Source organism: Pavona decussata, unplaced genomic scaffold (genome assembly GCF_977016875.1).
Source record: "Pavona decussata unplaced genomic scaffold, jaPavDecu1.1 SCAFFOLD_84, whole genome shotgun sequence".
Lineage (NCBI taxonomy): Eukaryota > Metazoa > Cnidaria > Anthozoa > Scleractinia > Agariciidae > Pavona > Pavona decussata.
In genome coordinates this window covers 5,634,157-5,660,563 of record NW_028145502.1, presented here as the reverse complement: position 1 = coordinate 5,660,563, position 26,407 = coordinate 5,634,157, and the positions used below count along the sequence as shown (strand labels likewise).

The 26,407-nt window shown below is 38.4% G+C and overlaps 4 protein-coding genes across 10 annotated transcripts in view; 2 read left to right on the top strand and 2 right to left on the bottom strand.

The window, feature by feature from the left end:
* Positions 1-26,407, bottom strand: part of LOC146475616 (ras-like protein 1) — a 230,397-nt gene that overhangs the window by 36,147 nt on the left and 167,843 nt on the right. The gene's annotated exons all lie outside the window — the stretch shown is intronic.
* On the top strand, positions 954-6,358 carry LOC146475620 (uncharacterized). The gene is made up of 2 exons (XM_085116004.1): positions 954-1,544; positions 2,711-6,358. The coding sequence occupies exons 1-2, from the start codon at positions 1,154-1,156 to the stop codon at positions 3,100-3,102; spliced, it is 783 nt and encodes a 260-aa protein (XP_084972130.1). The 5' UTR covers positions 954-1,153; the 3' UTR covers positions 3,103-6,358.
* On the bottom strand, positions 16,446-18,213 carry LOC146475619 (uncharacterized). The gene is made up of 2 exons (XM_085116052.1): positions 17,823-18,213; positions 16,446-16,780 (listed from the first exon to the last, which is right to left on the bottom strand). Exons 1-2 carry the CDS (start codon positions 18,211-18,213, stop codon positions 16,446-16,448), a joined length of 726 nt encoding a protein of 241 aa, XP_084972178.1.
* The window catches only part of LOC146475618 (CUB and peptidase domain-containing protein 2-like), a 47,775-nt gene continuing 45,485 nt past the window's right edge, over positions 24,118-26,407 (top strand). The window contains exon 1 of the mRNA XM_085116007.1: positions 24,118-24,361. The gene's annotated coding sequence lies outside the window, so the exon portion shown is untranslated. The remainder of the gene's footprint in view (positions 24,362-26,407) is intronic.

Sequence of the window (26,407 nt, the reverse complement as noted above, 5' to 3'; positions counted from 1 at the left end):
CTCAAGGGACAAATGCACATTGTACAGCGACCGGACCTTAATCAATAGAAGGAACGTGAAGGCCCGTGTAGACGCTGCAGTCAAACCTGCCCACAGTTTTTTTGACCTGTGCCTAAAGGCAAGAGTTGTTGCTGCTGCTTTGGAAATAATGAAGCTGAAATCAGTCGATGATGCTTGTGAAGATGTGCCACACATACTCGATCTACAGCCGTGTTATACAACGTTTTGTTCGCTTGCCAGTTTTCCGACATCACGTCCGCCATCTTGGAAACTTGCCTCTGTTGTCATTTTTTGTCATGAGAACGAGGCAACCACAATTTAAGCCAATGTGTGTCCTCCAAAGAAATGTGAAATAGATTATCCAATGAGAAACTATTATACTCAGGCTAGCGCCGTGCCTAACCTACTTATTTTGGGTCATACATTTGTAAAACGACTGCAATCTGACTTGAAGGCTACTTTTGAACCCGATTACGTCAACAGAAAGGGCTTTCATTCGATAAATGTGCAAGCTATTTGTAATCATGAAGGTGAGCAATGTAAATGTCAGCCATGTTACGTTTGAACGTAACCATTTATTTGTTATTGTGGGCATACTGTAACGGATGGATTGGAATGGATTTATAAAACGCGGACTTGTAAAACGAGGATTTGCAAAACGCGGACTAGTACACAATCACAAGAAAAGAAACAAAACAAAACAAAATTCATTTCTTTGATGATTTACTATAAATTATGGCAAATTATTTTGACTCTTTACTCATAGATTTTATTTTATTTTATTTTATTTTTATTTTCCTCCATGCCCCGCCTTAATTGCATCAGGCCTGATACACGCTTCTACGGGAAACAATGATCTAAAAAACTGTATATTTTTGCAGGATTGTTCACAAATGTGGTTGCCAGGTGGCCTGGCAGTACTCATGACAGTCACATTTTTAAAACATCTGGCCCCGGTTGTTCAAAGAGCGGATAACTTATCCACCGGATAGGCCTATCCGCTGGATAAATTTGCTATCCAGTGGATAGTTATCCGCTGGATAAAATGTCGTTGCACGAAGCCTGAATAGGACCGCGAATAACTATCCACCCGCCAAATTGTTGCCATGGTGATAAACTACGTGACTAGCTCGCGAGGAGTTCGCGCAAAAACATGGCGGAAAATTTAAATAAGCGTACGCGAAAGGCTAATTTTTCAGCTGCGGAATGCGCCTTACTTTGCGAGTTGGCTGAAGAAAACTTGGAAGTCATCAGGAGTAAGTTTTCCTCTACGCTGTCCAATGCAAACAAAAAGAAGGTATGGGAGGAAATTACGGATAAAGTGAATTCGCTCGGCGTCTGTTTGCGGTCGGTGCAGGAAGTGAAAGATAAATGGCGAGGAATGGTCGGCAACGCAAAGAAAGAGCACAGCCAATTCTCCACAGCCCAAAGGAAGACCGGTGGAGGACCTAAGCCAAGTTCACCGAAGGGTGCGACCCAAAAAATTATTGAATTGTTTGGGGACGACCCTTCGTTTTCCGGAATAATCGGCGGGATCGAGTCAGGTAATTATTAAACGTAAACAAACTTTGTCCTAAGTTACATTTTAAGTTCGTGACAGAAAGCTTATGTATCTAATTTTGTATGCAAACAAAAGACCGCACATTACTTGTCACGGGTCGTTTTGGTGGAGGGATGCCGGATTCACCAAAGGGTGCCACAAAAATTATCGAGTTGTTTAGATCCGTCTTTTTCCGGTGTTGCCGGCGGAATTGAATACGTAAGCTCAAAGGCGCGTTCATTTGGGACTATTACAGAATATGAATTCTCAAAATAGACGGCATTTGTGTTCTTTTGATAGCAGAATGAAAGAAATGAACGAAAGGAATAAGCGTTCTTTCGGGAAATGTTTGGCAGGAAATCCAAAGTGGCCGCTCCCCTGGCTTCCGGTTGGAAAAATTGGAATGGGAATAGCGATCCAAAATGTCGGATTTGTCGGCAATCGAGTCGAGTGTTCTTGGGCTGAGTTCTGTTTCTTCCAGAACACGGAGAAGAATTAAAATGTTATATGTATGTATATTTTTTCAGCAAGGAGAAGTTAATTTTAAAATCAAGCATGATATTGTGGGCACTTAATCGTCAATTTTAATTGATATTCAAACAACAAATAAAGTCAAATTGCCATCCAAACACTCAATACTACATATTTCACCATCTAGATCTGGGTGAGGTCCATATCATCTAACTATTGATAAACATCAGTCGTAAGGGTTACACACTACATCTGTGCCATTTCTCATCAGTAACAATACTTGAAACCCCAGGGGGTGGTACTCGGGTGTTAGTGACAGGGAGGTGCAAAGAGGCGGTACGCAGCTCTTTCAAGATGCTGCACAATTGGACAATGAAACAATAAACAAAGAAGCTAAACAATAACCCAAACCCAAATAACAATGCAGCTATGTGCATGTTTAACAAATGAAATTACAAGCTTTTAAGAGCTGCATACTATCCGGGTGCAAATGCCTTTTTTGGGTTTGAACTTTGCGGCTAAAGACTTTTTTGCGTTAGAAAAGCGGAGTGGTTTCCAAAAGAAAATTGGAAATGTTCATTTTATAACAACAATTCCATCTTGAAAAGCAAATAAGTGAAATAATTGGCATGTCGGGGCTGTGTGATAAAAATTATTTATCAGAGTACATTTTTTTCTTGATTGCTGAAAATTACTTAGGGATCTTAAGAGATGAACCCTCTACCAGTCAGGGGATCAGTGAGACTGGTGTTCATGTTGATGCCACAGTGCTGGAAACCGTTTTAGGAGCAAGTATACATGATGCCCCTTTGCTACAACTGCCAGACAGCCCTCAATTGCCTGCTTTGAGACCATCAACACCCGTGACTGGGCAAGTAAAGCAAAAACAAGTTAGAAAATCAAGTACACCACAAAAGCAGCTGACCCTTGTTGACGAAATCCAACAGACGCAATTGGAGGTACTAAGAAAAGAAAGTAGAAAAATGGATATGGAAATGGAGAATCTTCAACTTCAAAAAAAGAAATTGAAGTTAGAGATTGAAGAAGTTGAAGCAAGATCAAGAAGTTCCAATTTCTCTTTTGACCATTAGTGAGGTCATTAGTGTCCGGACCTGACTCCAATCAAGGCCAACTTACAAAATTCAATGCAAATAACTAAGTGGACTCAAAGTACAAACCCCAAGGGGGGGGGGGGGGGGGGGACTCCCATATAAAATTTTTTCTTTATCATTTTTTTGAACAAAAAATCTTTAATATCTCTACAAGAGATATTCAAAAAAGAAAATGCCATGTTTGTTCTCTTTCAAATTTCAAATAAGCATAAATGTTTTGTAACTATATCCATTTTAAAGGTGACATCATTCTTGAAATTGTATTGGGGTTAAATTGTTGGAAATACAAATTAAACTAACATATTTTTCAAATTTCATTGGAAATATAGCAAATTATTTCATTGCTGCATAAAACAGTATTTGAGTATACAACACTGCTTGTTTGTAATATTTTAAAAGCTTTCCTTATGCCAACATTTTGTCTTATTATGACTTCATTCAGTTTCTTAATTGTTCATCACAGAATAGCAGCAGCTCTATAAGAACGTCTATTTTCCAACATCAACAGTATACAGAATCATGCATTCAAAATTTTCACTATTTCATTTAAAATTTAGAATTTATAGACATTATTTCCAACAATTCAACATCATTAGGGAAGAGGTTCCTATAATATTATTATAAATGAAATTAAATATTCAGAAGTGATCATGCAACTGTTCAACTTTAAATGTTTGCAAAAAGGATTTTTATTACTTAAATAAATTTATTTATATATAATATCCATGAAATTCATATTTATACAGTCATGCATTTGAACATTGAAACCATCATTCCATTAACTATATATTGCTGTAAATACTTAATATATGTTTTTATAAAAGGTCTTTAAGAATATTTATTGACGCATTAGTTACAAACAGATGTCAACGTACAAGGTAAAAAATATACATATAATGCAATATGGAGCATAAGAGTTAAATTTTAAGGCTACAATCCTGGCCAGAAATAATGGGACGATTTGCAAAATTAATCTTGAACTGTTCCCCTGCCCCCTCCCCCACCCCCCACCCCCAAGCAATGTTGTTTCGAAGCTGTGTTTATCTACAGTCCAAATGATTCCAGTTGCACTCAACATTGTTTGGGGGGAGTTGGGCTTTCCAAAAATTGCAAATTAAAGACAACTTAATAAAAATTTTGAAGACTGACTTAAGAATTAATGCAGAATGAAAATGTTCACTGACAATGCTTAATTTTGTGTTCTGTTCTGGGAATTTTTGGCCAGGATTCCGAGTAGCTGTAAATTTAATAATAAATACAAATATATATACACATCCCTAAAATATAAAGCAATAATTGGATCGTGAAAATTGTCAAGCTGCTGTAAGTTGACTCTCACGTATTTAAACTTCAGTGAACAAAAAATGAATTAATGGGCTATTTACCCTCACAAAATTTTGTCTCCTGCCAGTGAGACATATGATATACATTGATCCCGATGAAACATGAAGGATCAAGATCTGGGTATACATATGGCTGTGAAGAGCTTATTCTAAAAAGATAATAATTAACGCCTATAATCTTTTGTTTGTATTCAAGTAGCCTTTCTTATCTCATTCTTAATAAACTGGAAAATCAAAAAAATATTTTACTTTGAGCAAGGCTTATCAAATTAGGTTAATGGACCTGTGAATTTATTAGTTATTCCACGAGTGCGCATTCAGGGCACAAGGTGTGCATCAAGTTGGCTATAATCACCTTGTATATATCTAACAACCCTGAGTGGAATGGATAATTATTTTAATAAAAACAACCACAAGAAATCGCTTATTCTTGCCCCCTGACACATACTAGCTCTTACCATATTTGTGGGGCATGGTATATTATGGCTGAAATAAACATATTGCCAATCAAAACTCTGGAACTGCGCATGCATTGATGAGTCAGTTATTAATATACTTATAAAAATTATTATTAATACCCATGAGAAAAATGAGAGTGCACATCAATAAATATTTAGTTTTCAATTATTGAAACCATCTAAAGGGCGATTTAGACCGTACGATTTTCTCTTACGACTGTCGCATGCGATTTCTAGAGTGCGCACTGCTTGCATCATGTAAAAATCGTACACAACTCTCGCCACTCAACATTGCCTTTACCTATGATTGTCGTAGGATTTTAAAACATGTTTTATCTGTTGTGTGCGTCTGTCGTAAGAATGTTGTAGGTTTAATTGATTTACACGACGCGATTCGTGTTGTTCCAGCATGGCGTAAGCGTGTCGCATGCGACGTAGGCAAAATCATACCGTCTAAATCGCCCTTAACATTGTTCACAAACACTAGCTTAAAAACTCAAAAGACATTAATAAATTCAAACAAATCCTAGTGAGCGTTACAATTAGCAAAAGCTAGTCTGTATATTGCTTTCCTAACCAAAAAGTCAGTTTTCATTTTGTATGTACAGCAGATTTTCTGTGAAAAATGTGCATCCAAATTTATATATTAATTTTGTTTTCCTTAATAAGCCAGCTGAATGCTACATTTTGAAAAACTGATTACACATAAAACTGCCAAATAAAATAAAAGTGAAAAGGCAATTTCTACTTGCTGGTCATCAGTAATTTAACCTTATTTTAAAATGCGCAATACATTTAAGGTCTTAATTAATGTTGGGTTTAGCTTAATGATACAAAATCTACAATGTACAGTTCCAGAAAAAATCCATACCCACCCCATGGAAGGTCATTGGAAATTCCTAGGGGGAGGGGGGTCTTAAAAATCAAAATTTTAGAAGGAAAGTATGAAGCTAAACTGGAATTTCCTGGGGGGAGGGGGGGGGAGGGGTGCAAAACAAAAACCTTCCATGGGGGGGAGTATGGATATATTCTGGAACTCAGCACAATGCAACTAAAACAAAATTGGGAGCATTTTTGTGACTTCTTGAACAACTACGTAAAACTATACTTAGCTTTTTACAATACATTAATGCATTTAACTGTCAAAATTCCCGCATGTCGATTGGCTAGTATGAGCTTTTGTCTAAAAGAGCACAGACATGAATAAAAATGATATCAGATGTGATGCACACCCTTAATCTCAACAGAAAATAAGGCCATGTGAATTCTGCATGTACTTTTTTCCATGTTATTGTAAAAACAACTGACAGCGCAGTTTTCTATAGTCTGCCGTAATGTACTCAAAGAGACCATAATTAAATGATGCCATAAAATTTTCAAAACATTACATAACATTGTCTGCTTTTAGCAAAAAATGAATGCCCAAATGTGAAAAAAAATTGCTGAGCAATATATATATAATGTTTTGGAAATTAATTAAATGCAAAATTAGCCATCTACAAAATAAAAATAAATTAATGGGAATCTCAGTGGCACATCCACAGATCTAGAGTGGCTATTCGTCCACTGTTTCCAGGTCGAATTGTAATTTGGAATGTTGGTTTTTGTGGAGAGAGGAAAACCATAGTACCCGGAGAAAAACCCTTGGAGCAGTGACGATAACCAACAACAAACACATGATCAACCAGCATATGACACTGAGTCTGGTAATCGAACCCGGGCCACATTAAATTGGTGGGAGGCAAGTGCTCTCACCACTGTGCCATCCCGCTGCTCACTTTTTTCCCCTGCTCTGACTTAAGGAAAGGAAATCTGAGGTAAAACGAAAAGTTATGATTTTCGAAAAACTCAGCATACAAAGCAGTATAATGACTGCTCTCACACTTTTTCAAGCAAAAACAATTGAAGGGCTTTGTGCTAGAGGGGTGTAAATGACTCAATTTATCCATGAGCACCTTAAAATCAAAATTGCTTCAAATAACCTCTATTTTGGCACAGATCATAGAGATTGGTCATGATAAAGACACTTAAAGTGGCACAATATTTACCATAATTTTTTAGCAAATTATAAAATAATGCCAAATAAACAAGAAATAGCTTTTCTCTTCTAGAAAATACAAGTAACCAGCTAATAGCTACACAAAAGAGATACAGAATTGTACACAGGACGACCCAGTAGAGTCTGAACCAAGTCAAGCAATTAAATAATAATATTGGAAGTACAGGGCTGTCATTTAGATTTGAGTCACCTGTTTCCTTGATCTTCACACCCGTAACAAACTTGTTACTGTGTGTGAATGATATCAACAACAGGCAAGTTCACCCGTAGCATCAAGGGCCCATCAAGCATACTCAGCCGTAACAGGTGTTACGGGTTACGGCTCTTAATGACAGCCCTCGCGAAGTACGTACCTGAATAACAGAAATAAGCCAAATCAACCAATCTCTGTGCCAAAATAGGGCTTCTTTAGAGTAATTTTGATTTTAAGGCAAGAAATAAATCATTTTATTATTCCACTTTTATGTCATTTCACCAAATAAGATCAAAGAAATTAACACGCAAAATACAAGACCGTAATACACTGTAGCTAGTGTCCCGGTTTGACCGGTTCACGTTAGTGAATATATGGTCATTTAATGACCACTACACTCCACTGGCTTTCTGCACGTTATTTATGCTATTTGCATGTAACATTATACTAATAGACAGATTATGCCGGGTGTATTGAGTCTTAAAGTGTGACGTCACAAATATTTGAATTTTTTAAATTATGGGATTTGTTAGTATATTAATGGAAATAGCATGATGACAAATGCCTACTTGTCAAAAAACAGCATCTTTATTATAATTGCAATTAAGGGAGTGAGATATTAACTCTGTTATGCCCCGATGACTCCATACAAATCTTTCTAATTATGTCTCAGTTCTTACTGTTTGGAGCTGAGACAAAATTAAAAGGATTTAATGTATGGAGTCATTGGGGCATAACAGAGCTATAAATATCTCACTCCCAAATTGCAATGCTGATTTTTGGCAAGTAGGCATTTTCCATCATGCTTTTTCAGAGTATTCTAACAATATCTCATAATTTCATAGATTTTGTTTTTTGTGGCGTCATCACTTTAGGACTCTATTTCAACACTCTCACCATTAAATTGAAGCCAAAATAGCAAAATCTTTTTGTAGTGGAATAATAAATCTCGATCTTATTCGATGATTTGTATAGAAAATGCGCGCTGACATTTTGCTCATTTTCCACACCCTTTCGGGGCTCAGGAAAAATAGTACTAGACAACGTGCAAAATATCTGCGTGTATTTTGAATGTAAAACCATCTAATAATATATATGAAATGCACCCCTCCTGTCCATAATCCTTCAGTCATGAGCATATCAAAAAGAACCTACCCACACAGAGAACTTAAAAGAAAGTGTTTGTTATGGACTGCTTCCTAACAGCATTACCATTCTCAGGACCATGATATTGCTCCTGCACATCACAGTCCTCATCATCTACATGACCATCATCCACTTCTGGCTCCCTTAAATTAATAGCAATATTGTGCAAAACAAAACATGCGACTACAATCGTGCAAACCCTATCAGGAGCCATTCTTATTTCCGAGTGTAGGATGTGGAACCTACGTTTAAGAAGGCCAAACGTACGTTCTATCGTGCAGCGCGTTGTTTTGTGGGCCCTGTTGAACCGCTCCTCTGATGGTGAATGTGGCTGGGAGTAGGGTGTCAACAGAAATGAAGTGCAGGCATACCCGCTATCGCCTAGGAGCACTCCATCTGCCAGCCCATGACCTCCTCCTTGTTCCAGCTGTCGACCCACAGCAGATGTTTTAAAAATGTGGCTGTCATGAGTACTGCCAGGCCACCTGGCAACCACATTTGTGAACAATCCTGCAAAAATATACAGTTTTTTAGATCATTGTTTCCCGTAGAAGCGTGTATCAGGCCTGATGCAATTAAGGCGGGGCATGGAGGAAAATAAAAATAAAATAAAATAAAATAAAATCTATGAGTAAAGAGTCAAAATAATTTGCCATAATTTATAGTAAATCATCAAAGAAATGAATTTTGTTTTGTTTTGTTTCTTTTCTTGTGATTGTGTACTAGTCCGCGTTTTGCAAATCCTCGATTTACAAGTCCGCGTTTTATAAATCCATTCCAATCCATCCGTTACAGTATGCCCACAAATAACAAATAAATGGTTACGTTCAAACATGGCTGACATTTACATTGCTCACCTTCATGATTACAAATAGCTTGCACATTTATCGAATGAAAGCCCTTTCTGTTGACGTAATCGGGTTCATTCAGCGACGGCGCAGTTATCTTCACATGTGTACCATCTACACAGCCTATTGCACACGGGAAGCCTCCAATTCGGAACAAGCCTCGCTTGACTTCATCTCGCTCGTTTTTCGTCGATGGAAATTTAACAAAATCGTTCACTTTGGCGGCAAGGCATTGAGTCACCCGACGGATAACTCGACTGACGGTGGATTTATCGTAAGATAAAAAAGTGTCACCAACTACTTCAAGGAAGCTACCCGAAGCCAAGAATCTTAACGTAATTAACACTTGTTCGCTCGCTGACAACGAGTGGCTTCTTCTTGTTGATGGGGAAATTTCCTCGGCGAGTAAGTCAATGATGAACTGAAGACCTTCTTTCCCAAAACGATACCGAGATCTAAGTTCATTTTCAGTGTAGCACGCCAACGGGTCAATTTCTCTACGATAGACTCTAGCCTTTCTAGGATTATCGAAATTACTCATCATACGAGAAAGACTACGGGCGGCCATGTTTATTTACTGGGCTTTCGCCGCTACATTTTATCCGCCGGATAAAAAGTTATACGACCTACCTTGACATGGATAACTTTATCCACTGGATAGCGGCTGGAAAGCGCTATCCAAGCTTCGAACAACCGAAATGACGCAAGTGGATAAATTTTATCCGCTGGATAGCGACTTATCCAGTGGATAAGACTTATCCGCTCTTTGAACAACCGGGGCCATGTGGGTCGACAGCTGGAACAAGGAGGAGGTCATGGGCTGGCAGATGGAGTGCTCCTTGGCGATAGCGGGTATGCCTGCACTTCATTTCTGTTGACACCCTACTCCCAGCCACATTCACCATCAGAGGAGCGGTTCAACAGGGCCCACAAAACAACGCGCTGCACTATAGAACGTACGTTTGGCCTTCTTAAACGTAGGTTCCACATCCTACACTCGGAAATAAGAATGGCTCCTGATAGGGTTTGCACGATTGTAGTCGCATGTTTTGTTTTGCACAATATTGCTATTAATTTAAGGGAGCCAGAAGTAGATGATGGTCATGTAGATGATGAGGACTGTGATGTGCAGGAGCAATATCATGGTCCTGAGAATGGTAATGCTGTTAGGAAGCAGTCCATAACAAACACTTTCTTTTAAGTTCTCTGTGTGGGTAGGTTCTTTTTGCTATGCTCATGACTGAAGGATTATGGACAGGAGGGGTGCATTTCATATATCTTATTAGATGGTTTTACATTCAAAATACACGCAGATATTTTGCACGTTGTCTAGTACTATTTTTCCAGAGCCCCGAAAGGGTGTGGAAAATGAGCAAAATGTCAGCGCGCATTTTCTACATGTATACAAATCATCGAATAAGATCGAGATTTATTATTCCACTACAAAAAGATTTTGCTATTTTGGCTTCAATTTAATGGTGAGAGTGTCGAAATAGAGTCCTAAAGTGATGACGCCACAAAAAACAAAATCTATGAAATTATGGGATATTGTTAGAATACTCTGAAAAAGCATGATGGAAAATGCCTACTTGCCAAAAATCAGCATTGCAATTTGGGAGTGAGATATTTATAGCTCTGTTATGTCCCAATGACTCCATACAAATCCTTTTAATTTTGTCTCAGCTCCAAACAGTAAGAACTGAGACATAATTAGAAAGATTTGTATGGAGTCATTGGGGCATAACAGAGTTAATATCTCACTCCCTTAATTGCAATTATAATAAAGATGCTGTTTTTTGACAAGTAGGCATTTGTCATCATGCTATTTCCATTAATATACTAACAAATCCCATAATTTAAAAAATTCAAATATTTGTGACGTCACACTTTAAGACTCAATACACCCGGCATAATCTGTCTATTAGTATAATGTTACATGCAAATAGCATAAATAACACAGAAAGCCAGTGGAGTGTAGTGGTCATTAAATGACCATATATTCACTAATGTGAACCGGTCAAACCGGGACACTACAGTGTATTACGGTCTTGTATTTTGCGTGTTTCCTTGATCTTATTTGGTGAAATGACATAAAAGTGGAATAATAAAATGATTTATTTCTTGCCTTAAAATCAAAATTACTCTAAAGAATCCCTATTTTGGCACAGAGATTGGTTGATTTGGCTTATTTCTCTTATTCAGGTACTTCCAATTATTTAATTACTTGACTTGGTTCAGTCTACTGGGTCGTCCTGTGTACAATTCTGTATCTCTTTTGTGTAGCTAAGCTGGTTACTCGTATTTTCTAGAAGAGAAAAGCTATTTCTTGTTTATTTGGCATTATTTTATAATTTTCTCAAAAATTATGGTAAATGTACCATTTTAAGTGTCTTTATCATGACCAGTCTCTATAATGATCTGTGCCAAAATAGGGGTCATTTGAAGCAATTTTGATTTTAAGGTGCTCATGGATAAATTAGTCATTTACGCCCCTCTTGCACAAAGCCCTTCAATTGTTTTTGTTTGAAAAAGTGAGAGCACATTAACTGCTTTGTATGCTGAGTTTTTCGAAAGTCACAACTTTTCGTTTTACCTCAGATTTCTTTTCCTTAAGTGAGCAGGGAAAAAAATGAACAGGGATAGCACAGTGGTGAGAGCACTCGCCTCCCACCAATGTGGCTCGGGTTCGATTCCCGGACTGACAGTGTCACATATGCTGGTTGAGTTTGTTGTTGGTTCTCGTCTCTGCTCCGAGGGTGTTTTTTCCGGGTACTATGGTTTTCCTCTCCACAAAAACCAACATTCCAAATTACAATTCGACCTGGAAACAGTGGACAAATAGCCACTCTATCGAGAGTGATGAAAATCTGCGAGTCAGTGAGCCATGTGAGCCAAGGGGTGATCGAGCCATGTGAGCCGTGCGAGCCATGCGAGTCACGTAAGTCACGCAAGCCACAGTACAAATGTTAAGAATTTTTATTTGTTATACTTACTTTCACATGAGAACAAGAACAATGGCATCGGAACAAGATGAATGAGATCGCAATATTTAATTCTTTAACAGTTAAGGACAATGCAAAAAAAATCACTAAGGCTGAAGGACGTTTTTTGAATCAGCCAATCAGAAACCAAGTTGAAAACAGTCAAATAGGTACCAATTTTATTTCTGGCTAAAATGCCTCACAATGCACTGAAAACCGTCAGTTGGGTATTTTTAAAGGAAAGTGTATGTAAGTGTATGCACAACTGTCACCCTCACTAATCTGCCAATCAGACGAAACTGAATGCACCATGTTCAAGCTACCTCCTCTTCTCTTATGCTAATTATCTACGGGCTTTAATCCTTACGGTTTAGCTTTCTTCGCCACTCGACATGCTATCATTGTCTTCACCTTTCTGTCAGTAACGACTCTAGAACCCTCTCTGCGCTAAGGCAAACCGTTCACGAACACTTCACAACTGGCGCCAAATGTTTTGATTTGAAAAAAGAGTGACTCGCAGAATACATCGGGGAAAGGGAGGGGGAGCTTAAAAGGAAGCAAAAAAAAAAAATGAGGGAGTTTGGGTACGCCCGAGTACAAATAACAAGCCCGAGAACTTAACTCGTGGCCCAAAGTCTTATCTCTCGGCCCATCGCAACCCCAAAAAATAAAAAAGGATGAACTATTTTGATAACGTGACCGAAAACGTAACTCGTGCCGGCTTACAGCCCGAGTAAAAAACTCGTCTAAAATGTTGTCATGCAAATGTAAATAAAACAAATAAAAATTCTTAACATTTGTACTGTGGTTCGCATGACTCGCAATTTGGCTCGCACGGTGGCTAGTATGGCTCGCTGGCTCGCAGATTTTGCAGACCCCTCTATCAATCTGTGGATGTGCCACTGAGATTGCCATTTATTTATTTTTATTTTGTAGATGTCTAAATTGCATTTCATTAATTTCCAAAACATTGTTAAGCAATTTTTTTTCACATTTGGGCATTCATTTTTTGCTAAAAACAGACAATGTTATGTAATGTTTTGAAAATTTTATGGCAATATAAATCATCTAATTATGGTCTCTTAGAGTAACATTAAGGCAGACTCTAGAAAACTGCGCTGTCAGTTGTTTTTACAATGACATGGAAAAAAGTACATGCAGAATTCACGTCATGGCCTTATTTTCTGTTGAGAATGGGTGTGCATCACATCTGACATCATTTTTATTCATGTCTGTGCTCTTTTAGACAAAATCTAATACAAGCCAATCGACACGCGGGAATTTTGTAAAAAGCCAAGTATAGTTTTATGTAGTTGTTCAAGAAGTAACAAAAATACTCTCAATTTTTTTTTTTTGTTGCATTGTAGATTTTTTAAGCTAAACCCAGCATTAAGACCTTAAATGTATTGCGCATTAAAATGTTAAATTACTGATGACCAGCAAGTAGAAATTGCCTTTTCACTTTAATTTTATTTGGCAGTTTTATGTGTAAACAGTTTTTCAAAATTTAGCATTCAGGCAATTATAGAAAACAAAATTAATATATATAAATGGATGCACATTTTTCACAGAAAATCTGCAGTACATACAAACTGAAAACTGACTTTTTGGTTAGGAAAGCAGTTTATTGCAGCTTTTGCTTGTAACGCTCACTATAGGATTTGTTTGAATTAATTTATAAATGTCTTTTGAGTTTTAGTGGTTGTGAACAATGTTAGATGGTTTCAATAATTGAAAACTAAATTATTGATGTGCACTCTCATTTTTCTCATGGGTATTAATAATAATTTAATTATAAGTATAATAATTAAAAACTGACTCAGCAATGCATGCGCAGTTTCAGAGTTTTGATTGGCATTATATGTTTATTTGAGCCATTTATTATACCATGTCCCACAAATATGGTAAGAGTATGTGTCAGGGGGCAAGAATAAGCTATTTTCCACTCAGGGTTGTTAGATATATACAAGGTGATTATTGCCAACTTGATGCACACCAGTGACGTGCCCTGAATGCGCACTTGTGGAATAACTAATAAATTCACATGCAGGTCCATTAACCTAATAAGCCTTGCTCAAAGTAAAATATTGTTTTGATATTTCAGTTTAAGAATGAGATAAGAAAGGCTATAGCCCATTGATTTTGTTTTGTTGACTGAAGTTTAAATCCATGAGAGTCAACTTACAGCAGCTTGATAATTTTCATGATCCAATATTGCTTTATATTATAGTTAATGGAATGATGGTTTCAATGTTCAAATGCATCATGACTGTATAAATATCAATTTCATGGATATATATAATAAATTTATTTAAGTAATAAAAATTCTTTTTGCAAACAAAAGTTGAACAGTTGCATGATCACCTCTGAATGTTGAATTTCATTTATAATAATATTATAGGAACCTCTTCCCTAATGATATTGAATTGTTGGAAATAATGTCTATAAATTCTAAATTTTACATGAAATAGTGAAAATTTTGGATGCGTTCTGTATGATTACTGGTCCGTGATGTTGGAAAATAGAAGTTCTTATTAAGAGCTGCTGCTATTGTGATGAACAATTAAGAAACTGAATGAAGTCATAATAAGACAAAATGTTGGCATAAGAAAAGCTATTAAAATTACAAACAAGCAGTGTTGTATAACTCAAATACTGTTTTATATTGCAGCAATGAAATATTGCTATATTTCCAATGAAATTTGAGAATATTAGTTTGTATTCCCAACAATTTAACCCCAATACAATTTCAAGAATGATGTTACCTTTAAAATGGATATAGTTACAAAAAATTTATGCTTATTTGAAATTTGAAAGACATTTGAAAGAGAACAAGCATGCAGGCATTTTCTTTTTTGAATATCTCTTGTTGTAGAGATATTCAAGATTTTTTGTTCAAAAAAATGATGAAGAAAAAATTGATGATGAAGTCACAAATTGTCTCAGTACAAAGATAAATGGAGTGATGCTACTTAAACTTGGCCCCAACAATGTATGCTAGGTAAGAAACATAATGACACCCATTTTGACATTGCCATGATTTCACTGTTGGCCCCAGTCCCTCTCTGCTTTGAACCAGATATGAGAGTTCGCAGATATATTAAGTTGGTCCTGCTTGAAACACACATTTTGATTGGCATTATAATTTTCTGTTAACTTGTGACAAAAAAGGCATGCAGTGTGTAATTACGTGAAAAGGAGAAGTATAGAGAGAGATTAAGTGTGAGTAAAAGAGGATTGTGAAATCTATAGTGAGAAGAATATGAAGTTTAAATCAGTTGTAATCTGTGCATGAAAGTGACGTTGGTGACCAGTTAACATTCCTTACTCATTAGTGGTCTATAGATTTCGAGTAATTTAAACTTTAAATTGTTCTCACCTAGATTTCATGTCCTTGATCTTTGACTCATGCTTCTCGACTTTCTACTCCTCTTTCTCCTGTATATACACTGCCTTTTTTTGTTTAACAGTCGATAATCATTATGTCAATCAAATGTCAATTTAGTATCACAAGCATTTCCAACACAATATTTCCTGAGATATTCTTGATCAAATTGGGCAATCATGGTTGTGAAGCCTGACAAACTTCTTTTCGTTGGCCTTCAGATGGTGCACAGACCACAATAGATTTTGAAATGTGTTGGAGTAACTAACCAATAGAAACCTTCCTGTTACAGGGTGCAACTGGGGTAAGTGGATTTTGCAATTCAGGGCTAGTGGATTCTGACCATCACTTGCCCTGTGGGCAAGTGAATTTTTTTCAGAATTAAAATTACAAAATTAGTGTGAACCAAAAGCCATTTTTTAAGCTGATCTCAAAAAGGGAAATCTTTAAAAAAAAAGTATTGCATTACATGCATGCACATTTCATACCCGACATAATGCATGAATTTTTTTTGTAGTCTAGTCCACGCAATTCAAGTAAAAAATAATTTGAAATACATGTATGACTTGAACCCCTTGCTAAATAAGAGTTACTTCAGAGAAAGCTAGTTGTAAACTGCAGTCAAGCTGTGAAAGTTAAAACAAAGGATTGTGCATAGTCGACTGGTCATGGCCCTAATCCAATTAACATAAATTGCAGCAGCTTTGTTGTCATGGCATTAGGTTTCATGAGAGTCCCTCAGTTAACTTAATCTTGAGTTTGTGATTTATCTTTGTACTGAGCTGACTTTTAACGTTATCAATTTTTGAGTAAAAACTTGAATATCTCTGGAACGAGAGAAAATACTTCTCAAACGAAAACGCCATTATTTGTCACTTTGAAAGGCCTTTCAAGTTATAAAAGCATAATTTATTTTTTACTTCCTCTTCTCTCCTCAATCTCCTCCATTTCAAGCTTAAGCTTCTTTCTGGCCAACAACAGATTTTCGATCTCAATGTCCAGCTTCCTGCTTTCTTTTTTCAAGACCTCCAACTGTGTTTCCTGGATATTTTGGGTAAGTGACACCTTTTTGGTTGGGGTCTTTGACTTTGGAATTGCATGCTTCACAGGAAGCTGTGGTGTTGATGTTGAAGGCTGTTGTTCAACGGGAAATGATGTAACAGGAGGGGTGAGATCATCATGTATTAGGCAATCCACAGTTGGTTGCTGAATGTTATCACCGGGTGGTTCAAGGCACATGACATCTGGGCATGTGATCACATGTAAGGGCTGAGTAAAAGGCTGATCTGTGCTACTACTGCTTCCACATTCCAGTACAGAAGTTGTGATTCTTAAGTCATTTTCAATGTATTGGAAAAAAATATTAATATTCTGCAATCTGCGAAATCACATAAACTTTATCACTTTACAGTCACCAAGGCGGCGAGAAGCCATGTAAGAGAAATGGTCATCGATGGATGAATTTCTTCGACAACATGCGAACCGCCGAGGGAGCAGTCCCTCGCTTTCAGGAAAGAAAATGTTTTGTAGATATTTTACTTGGTTTACGAATTCCAACATCACTATTATTGGCAATATTAGAAGGAACAAATGCACAGAAAGCATGCAAAATTAATTCAAATGGAAATAATGTTGGCGTTATAAAAGTGCTTTTGAAATACATTATGAAAAATAACAAAGGTGCATTCACCGGTTTTGATAGGTTTTCCACAAGCCTAAACGCCACAAAACTTATTTTTTAAGGAGACGAAATGCAGGAACTAGTGACATTAACAAGAGTAGAAGCACAGAAACAATACAAAATTACTTCAAGTGGAATTAAAACTGAATAAAACTGAATTATCGTGCGCGCCGAAGAGCGACGGGCTATTTTATTTTCTTGCAGTCAGACGCGTTTATATATAGTGGCTGATCGAGTTAATTTTAAAAAACACAGTACTTCTACTTTAGCTAAAAAATAACGAACTAGTAATTTAGAGGAAGGTGTGGTTCAATTTAAAATTTCATTGTGTGGTCAAGTAATTTAACTTTTAACCTTGTAGTCCTGGTTGGAAGTTTACAAGTTCGGCGCACGTTTTAAAAGCTTGCGTGAAAAAAATAATCCAAATAGACATCAACAAATACGGTTTAGGACTTATGGCATTCGCATTACACATTCTTCTCCATAAAGAGGGGCCCAGAATGTAAACTATAACTGTAAAAGTTCTATTGAATTGACCAAAATAATATAAAGGAAACAAAAGTGTTGCGAAGGGTAAGCTTAATTAAATTTATCAAACAACTTACCGGACTCGATTCCTCCCGAAATTCCTGAAAACGACGGGTCATCCCCAAAAAGCTGAATGAGTTTCAATGTCTCTCCTTTCGGGGAATCGGGTTTTCTACCCCCACCTGTTTTCCTCCTCTCTGTTCCAACCTTGTTGTGCTCTTTTTTTGCACTGCTGACCATGCCGCGCCACTTCTCTTTGATCTCGATCACCGACCTCTTGCAAACTCCCAGAGAATTTACTCTCTCTGTAATTTGCTCCCAGATTCTAATTTTGTTTTTGTTGCCAAGAGTGTTTGAGAACTTGCTTTTTATAATTTCGATATTTTCTTCGGCCGCCTCTAAAATGAGGGTGCATTCTGCCGCAGTGAAATTGGGCTTTCTCGCCCTCTTTCCCGCGTTTTCCGCCATGTTTGTTGACAAAAAAATTTTCGTGACGCGCGCGCTCCCATATTCACCATGGCAACGAACCGGATAGCGGCTTATCCGGTGGATAGTTATCCATGGCACTATCCAGGCTTTGTGCAACGACTTTTTATACACTGGATAACTATCCAGTGGATAGCGATTTTATCCGGTGGATAGGCCTATCCAGTGGATAAAGTTATCCGCTCTTTGAACAACCGGGGCCAGGTCAGTACGAACGATCTTTCGGGTGCGTAACCGGAGATTGTTGGTTTGTCCACAGAGGAGCTTGTCCGTTCTTTTTTAGTCGAATTTTCGGTAAGTGCGGTTGGCGTCTGCCATGTCATTCCACGTGGTGTTTCCTGTAGAGATTGGTAGGATTTTCTTCAAGGCACTAAGATTTTGAACATCATGTTCGTGTCGTGTTAGAGCCCTTTCCCAACGTTTTCTGTCGGACTCACAGGGATTTTTCTCGTCCTCATAAGGACCTGTATTTAGAGGTTGGCGTTCATGTTAATTCTTTAGGGCAATATTTCCTGTATCGGAGCTACCGGGGCGCCATCCTGATGCTTTGGGTATTCTTAGGTCATAGGCGATTTCACCACAACCCCTTTTATGTCTATTGTCTTGAGCTTATCAAACAGTCCGCTATTATCATGGATGAACATAGACCATGTAGTCTCTTTCATTTTACTGCACTTTCATTTGTGTTTAATGTAATATATTGTATTTTGTTTTTTTTATAAGGCACGTTTTTCTTGTTTTGTTTACCTTCGAGGTTTCGCCCTCAAGGTTGTTATTATTATTATTTACCTTCGAGGTTTCATGCTCAAGGTTATTATTCCTATTTAACTTCGAGGTTTTGCCCTCAAGGCTATTATTATTATTTACCTTCGAGGTTTCGCCCTCAAGGTTGTTATTATAATTATTTACCTTCGAGGTTTTGCCCTCAAGTTTGTTATTATTATTATTTACCTTTGAGGTTTTGCCCTCAAGGTTGTTATTATTATCATTTAACTTCGAGGTTTCGCCCTCAAGGTTGTTATTATTATTTACCTTCGAGGTTTCGCCCTCAAGGTTATTATCATTATTTACCTTCGAGGTTTTGCCCTCAAGGTTGTTTTATTTACCATCGAGGTTTCGCCCTCAAGGTTGTTTTATTTACCTTCGAGGTTTCGCCCTCAAGGTTGTGTTAATTTTGCCTCTGAGGCTTTGCCCTCTGTTTTCTTTTGGGCCTTTATAGGGCTTCCTGGTGCGTCAACGTTTTGTCTGACATGGCTTGTCCCTGCCCACTGATTATTATTATTATCATTTACCTTCGAGGTTTCGCCCTCAAGGTTGTTATTATTATTTACCTTCGAGGTTTCGCCCTCAAGGTTGTTTTATTTACCTTCGAGGTTTCGCCCTCAAGGTTGTTTTATTTACCTTTGAGGTTTCGCCCTCAAGGTTGTTTTATTTACCTTCAAGGTTTCGCCCTCAAGGTTGTTTTATTTACCTTCGAGGCTTTGCCCTCAAGGTTGTTTTATTTACCTTCGAGGGTTCGCCCTCAATGTTGTTTTATTTACCTTCGAGGCTTCGCCCTCAAGGTTGTTTTATTTACCTTCGAGGCTTCGCCCTCAAGGTTGTTTTATTTACCTTCGAGGCTTCGCCCTCAAGGTTGTTTTATTTACCTTCGAGGTTTCGCCCTCAAGGTTGCTTTATTTACCTTCGAGGCTTTGCCCTCAAGGTTGTTTTATTTACCTTCGAGGCTTCGCCCTCAAGGTTGTTTTATTTACCTTCGAGGCTTTGCCCTCAAGGTTGTTTTATTTACCTTCGAGGCTTCGCCCTCAAGGTTGTGTTAATTTTGCCTCTGAGGCTTTGTCCTCTGTTTTCTTTTGGGCCTTTATAGGGCTTGCTGATGCGTCGACTTTTTGTCTGACATGGCTTGTCCCTGCCCACTGATTATTATTATTATCATTTACCTTCGAGGTTTTGCCCTCAAGGTTGTTATTATTATTTACCTGCGAGGTTTCGCCCTCAAGGTTGTTTTATTTACCTTCGAGGTTTCGCCCTCAAGGTTGTTTTATTTACCTTTGAGGCTTTGCCCTCAAGGTTGTTTTATTTACCTTCGAGGCTTCGCCCTCAAGGTTGTTTTATTTACCTTCGAGGCTTCGCCCTCAAGGTTGTTTTATTTACCTTCGAGGCTTCGCCCTCAAGGTTGTGTCAATTTTGCCTCTGAGGCTTTGCCCTCTGTTTTCTTTTGGGCCTTTGTAGGGCTTGCTGATGCGTCAACTTTTTGTCTGACATGGCTTGTCCCTGCCCACTAATTATTATTATTTTATTTAGTTATTTCGTCACGATTCCAACCTTAATTTTATTGTTTACAGTGCTTTAGTTTCTGCCGTTATTTAAGTTTTCTTTGCAGTCATGCCACCTAAACGTTCCACCAGGCTTTCAGCCGCTTCTGCTAAACCGCCTGTGGCCAAAGGCAGAAGAGAGGCCGACAACCATCTGCAGTGGCCTCAAGCACCGAGGATGCCCATTCGGAACCCGCAGCTGCTGAGGTGTCTCCGGCGGCAACTGCCCTTCCTCCTGAGTTGCTGGACCAACTTGTTACTAGGTTTGCTGATGAAGTTTCGTGCCGCATGTCTAGTACGGGTGGTGTCCCTCAAATCGCAGACGCTTTAACTGAGGTTCCATTCACTGCATCTTTACCCGCTAGCAGTTCTCTGGTCCAGGACTCAATCACCGCTGTCCAAATGACCCGGACAGGTACAGACTTTTAGACGTTTGGCTCTACATCACATGGATCACTGCCCAACAGAGATTCCCCTGTTTCTGCAGCCTCAGAATTGGCAGCCATAGTCTCAACCCTTATGAAATCAAGCCTGCAGCCGTCATCCCTTCCTACTTACCAAAGGGCTTGGAAACTATTCTGCGGTCTCAACCCGGCACGTTACAAGGGGCACAGTTTTAGGATTGGGGCTGCTTCTTATGCTGCAGATCGGGGTTTGTCTGATACCCAGATACGGGTCTTGGGTCTAATGCCTTTCATAAGTGTATTCGCATCCCTTCAGTATCAACCTAGTAATTTTTGTTGCATGACCTACGCTTGCCGTGTCTTTTTTACTCGACACATATGAAACTGATTCTCAAGGGCAGCATTTTCTAATGTTTCTCGGGTTTCTTAGTGTTACGAAGTGAGAATTTTCTTAACTACTGTATGTTGGTAATTACGAGAAGCTTATAATTTGGGCTGTAATCATTTGTCATTATGGTTGTGTAATAACAATTTCCTTGATATTTATGGCTGATTAGCAAGGGCAGCAGTCTACATATCTCCTGTTGTTAAAGTGTTAATGTTATTCTCTATAACAATTACAATCATAAGATTCATAATTTGATACTCTTCCTTGCTGGGAGTTATGTAATTGATAATTATTATGTTCCAGTAATATTGCTCGCCGGGGGTTATGGAACTGATTAGCAATGGCAGCAGTTTCCATATCTCCTGTAATTCAAGGTCTATATCGAACTGATTAGCAAGGGCAGCAGTCTCAATATTGTCCCATTTTCTTTGATTCAGTTTCTTTGCTTAGTTGCATTGGTTTATTTTGAACTTATTAGCCGTGTTAATGTTCGCCAGTTATATTATTCATTGTAGGTTTTGGTAATCTTGCTTGCTTGGACATATGGGACTGATTAGCAGGGGCAGCAGTACCATATCTCCAGTAATTCAAGGTCTATATTGGACTGATTAGCAAGGGCAGCAGTCTCAATATTTTCCCATTTTCTTTGATTCAGTTTCTTTGCTTAGTTGCATTGGTTTATTTTGAGCTGATTAGCTGTGTTAATGTTTACCAGTTTTATTATTCATTGTAGGTTTTATTCATATTGCTTGCTTGGACATATGGGACTGACTAGCAGGGGCAGCAGTACCATATCTCCTGTAATTCAAGGTCTATATTGGACTGATTAGCAAGGGCAGCAGTCTCAATATTTTCCTTTACATGTCGATTGTACCAGTATCTTTGCACAAATGTGAGCCGTTTTCCAAACTTTTTGTGAGTGCTGTATTTCCTGGGGTGGGGCAGCATCATCATTTTCATAATGATGCTTTTGGCGTTTTGGTTGCCCTCACCTTTACTGGGCCAAAATATTTTTAACAGATTGTAATGTTATATGAAGTATGAATTGGTTATTTTAATAAAAGCGGCTTTGGGGCTTTCCCTCAGCCATTTTACTCCAAATGTTTTGTGTGAGAGTAAAATTATTGTGCCCAGTAAACGAGCTCAGTCTATACAGCACTCACTAGATAAGTTTATAGGAGAAGCCCAGGGGGAAAAACATAAATAAAATATTTGCCTGCAAATAGAATTTTTATGTTTTTCTCTCTGGTCTTGTTGCTTGTTACAGTCACTTACTATTGCGTGACGCGGCATAGGGGTGGAAGGGAAGGTCATTACATCACAACCCCTCAAGGCGAAATGCTTGCTTGGTGACCTCGCGATCGGTCTTGGTCGTGCATTCACGCAGCTTTTTCATCAAGTGAAGACATTCATTTGAACTCCCACCTCCTCCCCTTGTACCAGTCCACCTCTTTTATGTTCATAAAGACTGTTAGCCATATGGCATGGCGTTTTTGTTGCCCTCACCTTTACTGGGCCAAAATATTTTTAACAGATTGTAATGTTATATGAAGTATGAATTGGTTATTTTAATAAAAGCGTTTTAGGCTTTCCCTCAGCCATTTTACTCCAAATGTTTTGTGTGAGAGTAAAATTATTGTGCCCAGTAAACGAGCTCAGTCTATACAGCACTCACTAGATAAGTTTATAGGAGAAGCCCAGGGGGAAAAACATAAAAATAGTTATTTACAATTCTTACAGTCCTTACATCGTATTGTAAGCAACTCTAAATAAAAATGTCTTCAATTTGGACTTAAAACGTGTAAGATTATCCTCGTCCCTTATTGTGCTTGGCAGTTTATTCCACAGTGATGGTGCAGCAGCAGTAAAAGCCCTGTCACCGAGTGTCTTCTTCGTTTTCGTGGATGGTGGTACTAACAAAAGTTATGACGACTTCGAAACGTAGTTCGATTTTATCGTTAATTTCGTTAATTTCCCTTTAACGTTATCTTCTAGACCGGGGTTTTTCTGCCATGTGGGGCTGGGATGGGATGGGGGGGGGGGGGGTGGCGTGTGGGATTCTGCCCCCTCCATAACGAGAATACAAGTGCTATGACATTGAGACTAGAAGGAGAGATAGTACGTCCACAAAGGTCTCTTTAGACGTCCACAGTGAGAACTGATGACAGCACATAGCGTTGTAATGACATCGTGATTGCCAAAATGCGGCCATCTTGAATTCGCTATCTTGGATTTTTGGATTTCTTTAAAACTTCAGGAAATGGAAGTCAAGATGGCGTTCAATGACGCAATGCCCACGTCATTTGACGTCATCATACCATTTTGCGGAAGGAAACTATATTTACCTCTTAGGTTTTATTGCCATATCGTTAATGTGCTTTAAGTTTTGACGGCTGATCATAATGAAGAACGCAACAAAAGTCCATATTGTCAGGTTCGCTGTCGCCTTGCTGCTTCACACTTATACAACTGGAATTGGTTACAGTTTCCACGAGTAAAATGGAGTTGGAAAGCCCAACGAGGTCCTACCCACATGTTTGGCGTGTTCATATCGGTCTTTGAACCAATTTAGCTTCTTGTATGTTTTTAGCGGTTTAACATGATCACTTGGAGAATTGGGATGGTATGCAATCAACAAGAAGGTCGTGTCTGAAATAGGTTAGGAGAAATCACATATTTTGGTCTGAAATTTGGCAAGAGTTTCAAGAAGCGCGCTATCCCCGGTAGCAAAATGCAAGTGTAGCCATTATTATTTGTCAGTAAATGACCTTTCACTGTCTCTGTGTCCTAACCATGAAAGAACTGTAAAGCTCTGTCTGAAAGCAATTAGAGCAAATTAGTAAAGAAACCAATTGGAGCAAGTGAAAGGAGACACATGTAAAATGCAAGTGCAGCATTAATTTGCAAGTAAAGGAAGCGTTAGTGTTCCGGTGTGTTAACAATTAGCGAGCTGTTAGCTACGGGTTAAACACAAACTGTATTTTGGATGGCTTTAAGCTACACAAACGGTGTCCATTCTAGCAAAGGTACGTTTTGAAATCAGTTATTGACGGCCGTGTTTAAACAATAAAATTGAGGGTCTCTAGTGACAAGCAAAATATCCCTGTATGTAGTATAGTTCGCTAAAATTCATGGCGGCTCGGAACCAAAAAAAAAAAAAAAGAAAGAAAGAAAAAGAAAAAAAAGTTAACGGAGAATAACTTCCCACACATTTAGTCATCGACTTATTGAGAATATAATAACACGAGGTGTGATAATATCGGTGTACCTTATCAGAGTATGCTTAAAGGCGAGGAAAACAAAAGGTCGAAGGAGAATGATTTAAATTTGCTTATAGTCATATTGGGAATATTACAATAGTAATTTCGTATTCAAATTAAAAACTGATAATTAAAAAGGAAAAGTTTTCTCTACCAAAAAACTCGATTTCGTTTAAGATTTACGTCTTAGTGATGATGCAAGATCTTTATCGCAGAAAAAAAAGCTCCTTGCAATTGTAGTTTACTTTTATAACCCTCGGTACAAAAGGAGAGCAAGGTTCAGGGTGAATAATTTGGCTTGCTGCTGATCATTGGCATATTGGGAATATTAACTGACATTTTGTATCCAAATTTGAAACTAACATTCAGAAAAGGGAAAAACTGTTTTCTTTACCAAAGAGCAAAATGATTTCCTTTAAGATTCTTGTCTCGTTTATGGTTTAGAGTTTTTAATAGAAAAAGATAGCACTATAAAAGGAAAACAATTGCCTTAAATGCTACAGAATTTACTTACGGCCGAAGGACTAGAAGCAGCCCCTGGCCAGAGCACGTAAACACAGGAGGAAAATACTAAGCTCCCGCAACACAAACCTCACAGTTACAGAGCTTAGCAGAGCGACAACAAAACACACAGCCGCAACTTAAGCGGCCTTTAGCCCTCAATTTAACGCATTGCATAGCTTTGAAAGAAGCTACAATGCTTAAGAACGGATCAAGGGACAAATAACCGTGATAAGAAGCACAGCATCTTGCACCAAAAGCAAATAGCCGGGCCCGGCAATCTGACAAAAGCTGCAAGATAATGTATAGTTATTACACGGTTCAAATCCTATCCTTACAACGATAAAAAGAGAGGCTATACTGTCAGCAGACGCACTGAAATGAGCCATACCAAGCCTGAACTAAATGCCACAAACGGCATAAGAACGACAGTCGCTAAACGGAAACGTAACAACAAGAGGTCAAAATGACCTTTGAGATCAATTACAACACATGCGACAGTTAAACACATGGCTTTGTTCAGTGTCTATCGCGCAAATCCTCCAAATCATAGATGGCATTTAAAAAGAAGAAAATCCAGCGCTAAAAGAAAATTTTACCGGGAGCACCGCTCTTTTCATAGAGAAAAGGGTGTTCTTTGGAAAACATAACCCGTGAGGGCAAAACTCTTATTTAGGCTAAACACGCACATGAGAGTCGCGTAGGCCTGTCAACCCCATTATGCCAATCTGAATGTTCCACTTGTGATTTCACCGGCGGTGTTCCGGCGTAAATCGGACTATCCAGTCGCCACTCGCCGTCTGGAAAAATTATAAGGCGAACAGCCTGAGCCAGTACTAGAATCGAACATAAGGGTCTTCGAGTGGTAATGAAAAGAGCCAACATCGGTTCATTTGTCGCGGGTCATTGTTCCACAAGAGATTCAGGGAAGGGGGACAAATCTGACACGAGAGATCGCACCTCGCAAAAATAACCCGAACTGCTTACAACTTGACTCCATTCCCGCAGCCGTTCATCTCCTTCCATAATTTTCTTCAGTAAATGCCGCCTGCAGAAATTTAAGTTCTTGTCTGAGCTCTAGGCTTAGTCGTAAGGCTTTCTTTACTGAAGCGCTCTTGTCGACTAAAGAATTGTTGTGACCCTCCGGACCTTCCTCGGCCGCCGGAGACGATCACGTAGCTGACTCTTCAACTTCTAAACGGGGTTCATTTGTTTTAAAAGGATTTTCTACATCCTGATCGGACCTCTTCATTGTTTTGCAATACTATTTAAGGCCTATTTGACCATTGTGAAAACCGTCAGAGCGATATA